Below are 10585 nucleotides of genomic sequence, written 5' to 3'. Positions count from 1 at the left end.
GAAAGCGTGGAAGTAAACACGAGCTAGCCACGCTCGTGGAGCTCGCGTCGTCCCAACGTGGCATGCGGGCGGGCGGGGTGCGGGCGGGCTGCTGGCGGTGCTGTGCGGGGGCGGCGCTGCGGGCGGCGGCGCGTGCGGGGTGCGGGGCGGATGCGGGGTGCGGGGCGGCGATGCGGGCGGCAATGTGCGGGGTGGCGGCGGGGTGCGGGGCGGCGCTGCGGGCGGCGGCGGCGCTGCGGGGTGCGGGGCGGCGCTGCGGGGTGTGGCGAGAGGGAGGCCATTGTTGTCCATTGTTGCAGCTGCTGATACTGTGCTTCGCTGCAGATGTTCATTGCTGTCTAAAATATGAGAGCGAAGCACAATTTGATGTCCATTGTTGCTGTCCATTGATGTCCATTGTTGCTGTTCATTGTTGTTCATTGTTGTCTAAAATAGTTGTCCATTGCTCATCGACACTAGTGGTATGACTGATGTGCAAAAGCAGTTCTACCAAGCTAAGCAGAAGGAGATCCTTGCTCGCGGCCTAGAGTAATGTGAGCTATATGTTGTTGTTGTAAGAACAATTTACTGTTTTCTGCTAGTTGTTGTAAGAATAATTTGATGCTTTCTGCTTGTTGTTATAACAATTTGATGCTTTCCGCTAGTTTATTGATAGCTGCATTACAAATATAGCCGTTTGAAAATATAGCCGTTGGAATATACACGTCCTAATTTACACGTTTCACTGAAAAACTGGGACGTGTATAATTTAACAACGTGTATATGGACGTGTAAATGAAGATATACACGTTCAAATATACACCATCCACTAGAGATGCTCTTAAGCAATTACCTTTACGAATAGAATCTAAAACTTAGCTCGTAAAAAGTTATCTCCTAGTCCACTAACCCCTAGGAGGCCTACAAATTGTAGTTTTGTTTTGTGCTTTTTGTTCGAGTTTGTCCGAAATTCTTCGAAAAAACCAAATTTCGCCCATTTCGTCCTTGATCCCTCCGTTTTTATTTACTTCGCATATTAGGTTTATATAAACTATAAAGTTAAATCTTAAATGCTTTCAACAGGTTTATAAAAGAAAATGTTAACATATACACCACCATATTAATACCATTGAATTCATCATTGCATATATTTTCACATCATATAATATTTTTACTATAAATGTTCATATTGTTTTCTAAACACTTGGTCAAAGTTTAGAAATTTGACTTCAGTCAAAGCTAATATGTAAAGTAAATAAAAACAAAGGGGGTATTTTACAAAGCTTGGTCTAAAAAAACAGTTTAGAAAATAATAAACCTGGCCAAATAATGTAGTTGGAAGATCGCAAGTTTCGAGCAACATATAAATCACTATTTAAAATCTGATTTAATAAGCTAACTAACACCTTGACAATTCGTAGGGCAATATTATCATGATTTACATGCATTGTACTGCCTTCATTTTTAAATATAAGTCTTTCTAAAGGTTTTACTAATGGACTACATACGGATGTATATAGACATATTTTAGAGTATAGATTCACTCATTTTACTCTGTATGTAGACACCTAGTGAAATATCTTAAAAGACTTATATTTAGGTACGGAGGAAGTATAATGCGCATCGAAACCCCATCAATTAGTCCTGCCACTATATTATTACGGATCTATAGAGCGACCGTTTCCGTTGCCCTGCCGTCGAGCCTCTTGACGGTGATGTTGACGATGCCGTTACGGTTGTGTATCATCACCCCCGTGTCAAACATCCGGTAGCTGAGGCAATGCAGGTGGCCCCGCGGGCCGCCGCTGAAGTCCGCGACGGGCACGAGCGCCGCCGCCACGTGCCCGTACTGCCCGTCGCCCCTCTGGCGGTATATCTCCACGTCGATCGTCCTCGTCCGCTCCGGCACCGTCACGCACACCGCCTCGCCCCAGCAGGGGTATCCGTCGGCGTCGCGGCCGACGTCCTCGTCGTTGAAGCCGGTGCGCGCGGACGACGAATCCGTGTTCACCGCGACGAACGCGCGGCGGTCCATCGGGCGGCGCCGGAGCCACCCGGTGAAGACCCCCTCCGCGGACACTACGGTCACCTCCAGGGTCATCAGCTTCGTGCGCGACCACCTCCGCGGCTGCTTGAGCGCCATTGCTGGTTCTTTTTTTTTTGAACCGGGCTTTCTCCCCTTTCCATTACTTTCATAACGGAAATACAATGTTTTGAGACCAGAACCAGAAAGAGAGGGAAAGAGAAAAAAGCAAGTTCGGAACAATATCAGGAAACCCACCGTTCATGCCTGTCATCAGGAACACAAACTACGGGGCAAAAACCTGATATCATCCGAAACTACGCAACAAAGACCAAAAGTATTACACTGCCATGTACCAGCACCACTACCAGGAGCCCCAAAACAACCATCACCGAACCAGGCTCACAAAAGAGCACAGAAATAAAACGAAAGTTTTCACCAACTGGACATAGAGCCTAAACATCACCATGGAAACCAAGCCATCAGCACTGCAACCAGCAAAGTTTATCACCAAGAGGGGGATCGAACATCTCCTTCGTGCATTTACCATTCATCCCAGGCTTCTTCTTCATCAGCCTGCTCGCTCGCTTCTGGCCTTGGTGGTCCACACAGCCGCAGCATTTGAGCTGCGCTCTCTTTCAGCAACTGAGCTTCCTTCTTGACATTCTCTGCCATCGCCGGTTTTTGCATACCTGTCCAATATTCAATAAACGCACACGTTGTGAAAGCAATCTCAAAAGGAGTTTTAATCCACTTCTTTTCAAAAGTAGCCCGATTCCGAGCCAACCAAATAGACCAGCAAACTGCAGCCAAGCCAACAGTATAGATCTCGCACAAGCCCGGCAAAAAAGCATACAACCAAGAGAAAACCTGCCAAATTGTTTTTGGGATATAACTGGTACCAAAAACAGCACCAACCGTTCTCCAAACAATCTTGGCCACAGAGCACCCAAAGAACAGATGATGCGCCGATTCAAGTTCATCACAGAAAGAACATTTAGGATCCCCCTGCCACTCTCGTTTTCTCATATTATCTCTAGTAAGAATGGAGTTTTGAAAAAGCTGCCACAGGAAGATTTGAATCTTCAAAGGAATTTTAGTCCTCCAAATCCACTTATAATGGGCCCCCGCAAGATTTCTTTCTAACAATCTATACATAGATTTAGTGGAATATTCTCTGGAATTATCTAACCTCCAGTAAACCTCATCATTTTTATCTGCACAGATTTTATCCAACACACATTGCTTCATTTCATCCCATTTCTGAAGCATAGCTGGAGATAACCTTCTCCTAAAAGAAGTTAGATGATTCATACTCTCCAGTTTATCCACAGTACACTCCTTATCTAGGCAAATTTTAAAAAGATCAGGATATTTATCTTTAAGAAGGATATTCTCACCCAAATCATCTAGCCAAAGGCTAGCAATGTTACCTTTTTTAAGCACCACCCCTCTACCAGCCATGTAATGCTCCTTAGCTTTCAAAATATTTTTCCTTAGCCACATATGTTCTTCTAAGGTACTTAGCAGCCATTGCTGGTTCTGGTTGGTTGCCGCGACGAGTTCGAGCGTGGAGGCGTGTCTCTGCGTAGTTATATTGATTGACTTTTTTTGTTGAGAAATAGTTATATTGATTGATTGATTGATCGAGAGCTGGGGGCCCACGCGCTTACTGGGTCGGATCAGGAGTCTATATCCGATCAGTTTGCTCTTCTAGGATTTGGTTTCAGGGTTTCCGTCGATCGATGTGATTTGTTTCCCAAGATAGCTGGAGATGGATATCAACCGTGTCAGTCTAGCACATTATGTACCGGGAGTACAAAAAAATTGCGACCCTAGTAATTCCGGCTCACGCTAAGGCCTTGTTCGGTGCTGGTGTTTTTTCACACCCTAATCCCCCCAATTCCCCAGTAATCCCCCACCCCATGCCTTGTTTGGTACCAGAGTTTTCTAGTTTTCTGTGTTGGTACAACAACATAGCACAAGTTGCAATAGCTGTCCTACATTCTGATAAGATGAAAAATAATAAATAAATATTTTAGAAATCCGGCTAGCTGTGCCAACGACAACAACAAAGCACATATCAAAACGACACAACAACCACAAAGATAATTGGATAATCAAAATAATAAAAAAGTGATCTTTGCGGATCATCACATCAACAACTTAATTTTGCATGACTTAGAATCACTATATCATCATAGCAACAATAGTCTCACAGTCATGACACAATTTTGCAAAAGTGATAATGCAATCATTATGAAAGAACCCCACATTGTTTGCTCTAAACAAAACTTCAAAGTGTCTTTCTTCTGAATCATTTCAGCTTAGCACTCTCTTCCGCTCTAGTAAATGCATCAGTGAGCACATCAACGGCCCAATCCTTGGCATCCTCCTGCAAGGCAGAGATGTCAAGATAAGACTTAGCATCAATGTCTAAAGCGCAAGGTAGGTCCAACCTTAGAAACTTATGCAGGCTGTAACTCTACTGAGTTAGACAAGGACACGTGTAAGATCAACGCAATAGAAAAGAGACGACTTTGGTCACATGTTCAGGTTCTATACTTAACTTATGACATCATTACTTACAATTAACAGAGGTAATATGTTCCCCATCCTGGTGCTCTTTTCAAGGGCTTTACTTATTTCCTGATCTAACTATCTTAAACAATCGAAAAACAGACTATTGATCAGAAGTAATGCATGTCTGTGTTTTTTGAATAAGCCAGTTTTGAACTCAGTGGCTGCGAGGTCATGTTCCAAGCTTAATAATAATAACACATTTGTATACATACATATTTCAAGATGGGTAAGAATGTTTCGACACTGATCACTAGCACTAGCTCAGGTAGAGAAGACTATTTCGAGGATTTAGATCCTTGAATCTGTCAGTTTAAAATTGCAAGTGTTGTTTCTCTAGTGCTCCACTATGCTAGGCCTCGTGTACAGGACCCGTTTGGAAGCACGAGGAACACATGTTCCAAATCGGAGTGGCATTCATCCTCCAAAGTCACTTTAGAAATTTCTACCCTCAAACATATGTTTGTCGTCTGAATTTCAACTGGTACCACCTATCAAATTCAGCTACTCATGGGTTATACACAACGACACTTTTACAACAGCAACAAAGCTAGCACGCCAAACAAGGACCCTCTTGGACGCGACTGCGAAACCAAACAAGAAGATGAGCAACTGCAGTTTCCAGGCTTAGAGAAAATGTTTGTAACATAAAAAATTGCACCACAACAACATTAGAAAAATGTTTGTGATCGGTTTTAAGTCCAAATGAGAAATCACAGAATGGGATAGAAAAGAGTGAGATCTGCTGGGAGGGGAGGAAATGCATGTTCACACCAAAATCAACCTGCGTCATTCCTTTTAGACATATGAATCATCATGGAGATTAATTGTTGTTAAGAGTTATGAATACAACAAAAATGCTACCAGCGAATCACTGGAATGGAAACAACCAAGAAATAAGATGAAAAGGACCATCTCATCATCATCTTCCTCTCTTCTCTTCCTAATATGATCTAGACCCCGTGACTTCATTTCAAAACTAATACCGAAGCAATCAAGAAACAATGACAAGAATTGGAAAGCTAACAAGAATTAGAGAGCTAACAAGCCTAGTAAATACAAGGCATACCAAACTTTGGCGTCTTAACGGGATCCCACGAAGGTGGCGGCTCGTCCACTCCCACTATAAACCAAGGCTCGGGTATCTATAAAAAAACAAAACAGTTGGTCTAAGGTTTAGATAATCCAAGTACAACTATCCAAGGACGGCTACAAATTGAGGAATGTTAATTCAGAATAAAACAGAACATCTCTACATTTTCCTTCCTTTTATTTGATGACAGAACATCATTATCAAATTGCACAGAACATCTCTACATTTTCCTTCCTAAGAGTCCAACTAAATTGCTGTGTTGCAGCTTGGCTATTAACAACAACATCTTGTCCATGGGACTAAATTTGCATCACTAGTTGCTTGTCTATTAACATCAACATAATTGAGAAAGCATGTGTCGACATGTAAATATATAGCATCTTCTCTGACTAAAAGAAAGAGGGTGACCCTGGCAGCACAGGTCTCAACCTGGCTTTGGTTTTTATTCGATGTATGTATTTGGAGAAATCATCACCTACAAACACAAGTACTAGAGCCACCTTGCACCCATTCTACAATAATCAAAGAAAGAGGATGAGCATGGCAGTACAGACTTGAGTCATTTTGCACCGTAATGCATGTGAACTTGTCCTCCTCCCGCAACTCCAACATTTTTTAAAAAGTTGTTGCTCGTATTACCATGGCTAACAAGTGGAGGATCTTGTAACCCATGCTTCGGTATGTACACCCAGCTTTAACTTCGACGCGTTCAAAACAAACCTGCTTCAGCTTCCCACACACATTCCAGGGATCCTGCTGCAGCTTCCCAAGAGCCACACGAACCTGCTTCAGCTTCCCACAAAAAGGGATAATAACAGCTGCAGATTAACTGTTCTCAACCCTGAATTACTCAGTCACATCATGGGTTCCAACGTTCAAAGCTTCACCTGAATTACAAATTCAATCCCTTCTGAGGTTCGTACTACCATGCCTAGAATAGCAAGAATGCTAGCATGCCAACGAGTGAAACCCTAAAAAAGGGGGAGGAGAGGGGAGGGATGAGATGGAACCAACCCTTACCGGCGAAGATGCCAGGTTACCGGAGCAATGAGTTCTGGCGTCGGAGGCGGCAGGGGCTGAGGAGGCAGGACCGACGGACAGAGGTTGAGGAGGCCTGGACGGAGCCGGCGAACGGCGGACGGAGGGCCGACGACGGAGAGCGGATGGGCGGGCGACGGAGAGGGGCGAAGGGACAACCGTGGAGAGGGGGCAGGAGGCGCCGTCACAGAGGGAGGAAATTCGCGAGCTGCCCCTCGCGTCAGCTCTTACACGGGTATTGAGGGTTTCAAACGTGTAAATTTGGGGATGGGCCGGTCCTATACCAGGGTAACAAACGGGTTATGAGAAATTTTAGGGATTCTTTTACCGGGCCTGTAAAATAACCTGCATATACCTGCGTAGCAAACGAGGCCTAAGGCCTTGTTTGGTACTAGTGTTTTTGAAGAGATTGGTGGGGATAATCCCCTAAGGGATTGGGTGAAACCCCAACCTTCACCCAATCCCTTAAAATCCCCATTTATCCTTAAAATCCCCATTTATCCCCAATACACTAGGTAGGGGTAGTGTATTGGGTATTGAGAAAAATGCACTATAATTTGGGGATTTGAGGGGAAATATGGGGATGAAACATGTCAAATACACTAGAACCAAATGATGTTATGGGATGTGTGGGGATTGAGAGGTTTGACCGGGATAATCCCTACAAAATCCCTAAAATACACTAGTACCAAACAAGGCCTAAATGATGTAAAAAACGGAGAATTTCTCTAGTTTGCCATCTTTACAAGGACTAGCCAGTGGCAGGTGGTAGTCACGGTTGTTTCAGAAAGCTGTCCTTGACGTATGAGCAATTTTTCTGAAAGATAAAAGTAAAACAACCATATGGGCACTTGATAGTGTGGTTTTCATCAGCTCAGCATGGTTTATTTACAGCAACAAATGATCAACATATAGTATTACATATCACCAGTACTGCTACTGATATCACCAGTACACCCCTTACGCATCTGATGTACACCTTTGCATCCTTTGCCGCCTTTGCCCAGCATCAAAATCAACAGAAACGGCAAAGACGGTAGCAGGAAACAACATCCAAATATTCTTAATCTTCTTCATCTCGCCAGACTTCGGAATGCTAGCCATTTAATCTCAAGCCTCGCACTCAGAGTCTCATTCTTGCCACAGAGTCAAATGTAGCAACAGAAAACCAAATAATAGGACAAGACAAGCATCAACAATGTCATACCATTATTTCATTGATGATGAATCCAGCTCCAAAGAACATATGCCACCTCCTGAGCATGGACCACTCTGACGCCTGTGGTCACTCATCAATCACTCTGACTTGCTATTGTCTTGAGATGCTAAGCTGTCTAACAAGTCACTTCCTTTGTAGTTTGTGCCACCAAGCGCAGGATTGGATGAGTAGTGGCTATTTGCAACAGACAAGGGTCCTGATGCTGTTTTGTTACACCCAGCATTCCAGACATCAAAATTGGTATTTTCAAGGAGACCTTCAGAGGCAATCCTTGCATCTCGGAATGGTGCATCACATTTTTGCTTTGAAAACTTAATGCATGCCTCCTTTGCTGATTCAAGACAAGAAGCCATCTCTCGTTCTTCGCATCGTTCTCTTTCTTGATAGTCGGTTGTTGCACCTCCAAACAAACCTTTCCACCAGGGGGGCTTGCATTTCCGTGTCGCGGTGATTGAACAGCCAGAGCGTGCACCAGCCTGCAAAATGATGAACAAATCTGATGTTCATTCCATTTGCAGGAAAAGATCGATTGTTCACACTTAGGGGGATTAAGTATAGTATGCAATTAGGAATGATGAATGCATATATACTTAATCCCCCTAATACGACAAGTGTATCCCCTATACAAGTAGAAGCCAAATGGGATACACTTGTATGCAAGGCTTCTACTTGTATACAAAATTCACAATTAATGTAGCCATGGGCAGCCCGGCCCGAAAAAGCCCGACCCGGCCCGGCCCGATCTTGCCCATGGGCCAGGCGCACGCCTGAATTTTGAGCCCGGAGAGTATTTTGGCCGGGCCTGGGCTTGCTGTTTTTGCGTTTTAAGGAAGGGACCCAGCCAGAGGCCCGAAGCCAGACGGAAATTAGCAGTGATGGGCCGGGCCTGGGCCTGGGCCTGAAATCTAGGCCCAAAGGCTGGGCCAGCCCAAGCTAGGGCCTAGGTTTTCTGCGTCGGGCTTGCTCTGGCCCGGCCCGAAGCCCGGCCCGGACCGAGAGATGGCCAGATACACTAACCAGCATACACGGTATATTTGCTCCAGCTAAATCAGATTTACTCTTGCCGCATCAAGAATTCTGACAGTAAGAAGTCTGAAGGTGGAAACTGAAGGGTGCACTTCAAATGCTTAATCGCACAATACAACATATATATATATATACATAAAACATACAACTATACAACCACATGCGATTTAATCTTGGCATCTATAGTAGATGCAAACTTGCAAGATCCTAATCTTGTTATTAGCAATTTCTCCACAAAACAAAACAACAACACAAAAGGTGCACTTCATTTGCAAACTCAACTGTAGAACATCACCAGCCAAGACAGCTAAAGTTAAGCAGCTAGCCATCATTTTTTTTTGCTCTCTTCACTGTTCGCAGCTGAGAAATTTACCGACTAGCAGAACTAGGGCAAGTCAGCTCGGCCAGCTGCAAAAGCAAACATTCCTCGTCTCCCCAGATATTAATTAAAGAACAAAAAACAACTGGTAAACAGGGTCCGTCTATATATGTCTCAGTCAGCCAAGAAATCAATTGAGAACCAAGAACATGTCGGTTTACTGAGAATTAGCATAGCAAAGCACCGCAGAAGTAAAACACGCACGCGGAATATATGGCATGTTATGGAAACCCCGGAGTAGCAAGCAATCTTGGGTACTAGTCAGGAGCTTATCCGCACTGTTTGATGTACGCAGCTGCTAAACTTGCTGCCTGGCATTGACTAGCGCAAGGCAGCTCGGCCAGCTGCAAGAACAAAAGAGGCAAATGCTTCTAGTGCTACTGCTAGGCGATCTGCAATCAGTGTCTGCCTTACAGATCTAAACAACCGGCGTCAAAGTAAGTGTAAACAATCGGCATCTCGTCATGTGATGATTCAGGCATGCCTAACAGACGCAGATTGATTAATTAGGTTGGCGACAGCCGAGAGGGAACATGGATGGACATGAGATGAGATGAGATGAGAGGGTACCTCGCACTGGGAGAAGAGGCTGGCCTCGGCAGCCTCCCAGGCGGCTCGCCAGCTCGCGGCGTCGCGGAAGGCGAGGACGGGCATGGGGTCGGTGGAGGCGGAGGAAGAGGAAGGGACTGGCGCGCGAAGCAGAGGGAGCGGCGGGTTGAAGGGGACGACGGTGGCCGCCGGGGAGTAGTCCTCCGAGACCTCGCCGCCCCCGCCCGGGAGCGGAATGTCCATTGTGTTCCCTGGCGGCGGATTTTCGTATGCGTGGTACACATCGTTTGTTATTAGGGTTCGTTCACGACACAGGTCCCTTTGAAGCTGGGCTGGGCTGGGCTGGGCCTAAAGAACTCGAATCATGGCCCAAACAAAACATACCTTATACTACTTGCCGGCGGTAGTTATAAAAAAAACAAAACTTGCCGGCGGAGAAAAGGATTCGCAGCCCACGATGGAAACCACGACGCTGTAAGCCGGATCGATCGTCGTCCACCGACGGAAACCATGGCGCCTCTCCATGAATCCTTTAGCTGCAACAACAATAACCCTCTCCATGAATCGTGTCACTGCTTCTCCCTCTGCCGCGTCGACAATGGCCGCTGGATGCTTGGACCGGTGGAAGAAAGAGGGGGCCGACGAGGCCGTGGCGGCGGTCATGGCGCTCGTCGACGCCGTCCGGTCCAGCAAGGCCGA

The 10585-nt window shown here is 45.3% G+C and overlaps 1 protein-coding gene across 4 annotated transcripts; it reads right to left on the bottom strand.

The window, feature by feature from the left end:
- Positions 1-4111: 4111 nt before the first annotated feature.
- LOC123400112 lies at positions 4112-10181 on the bottom strand. 4 transcript variants are annotated; one of them, XM_045094524.1, is made up of 3 exons: positions 9908-10181; positions 5652-5727; positions 4112-4397 (listed from the first exon to the last, which is right to left on the bottom strand). In XM_045094524.1, the coding sequence occupies exons 1-3, from the start codon at positions 10127-10129 to the stop codon at positions 4372-4374; spliced, it is 324 nt and encodes a 107-aa protein (XP_044950459.1). In that variant the 5' UTR covers positions 10130-10181; the 3' UTR covers positions 4112-4371. The 4 variants fall into 4 exon arrangements, with proteins under 4 accessions (XP_044950459.1, XP_044950460.1, XP_044950458.1 ...); XM_045094525.1 differs by lacking the exon at positions 5652-5727 and having other exon boundaries at positions 4161-4397; positions 9908-10178; XM_045094523.1 differs by lacking the exons at positions 4112-4397; positions 5652-5727 and adding an exon at positions 7545-8428 and having other exon boundaries at positions 9908-10162.
- Between the last annotated feature and the right edge of the window lie 404 nt (positions 10182-10585).

This window comes from Hordeum vulgare, chromosome 5H (genome assembly GCF_904849725.1).
Source record: "Hordeum vulgare subsp. vulgare chromosome 5H, MorexV3_pseudomolecules_assembly, whole genome shotgun sequence".
Taxonomy (NCBI): domain Eukaryota; kingdom Viridiplantae; phylum Streptophyta; class Magnoliopsida; order Poales; family Poaceae; genus Hordeum; species Hordeum vulgare.
This window is presented reverse-complemented; position numbering and strand designations above follow the sequence as displayed.

Bases quoted from the DNA above. Each gene is read 5' to 3' on its own strand.
- LOC123400112 (XM_045094522.1), bottom strand. From the start codon at position 10,129: ATGGACATTCCGCTCCCGGGCGGGGGCGGCGAGGTCTCGGAGGACTAC. The intron at 8,409-9,907 runs GTACCCTCTCAT...ATCATTTTGCAG, and splicing joins GCCTCTTCTCCCAGTGCGAG to GCTGGTGCACGCTCTGGCTG.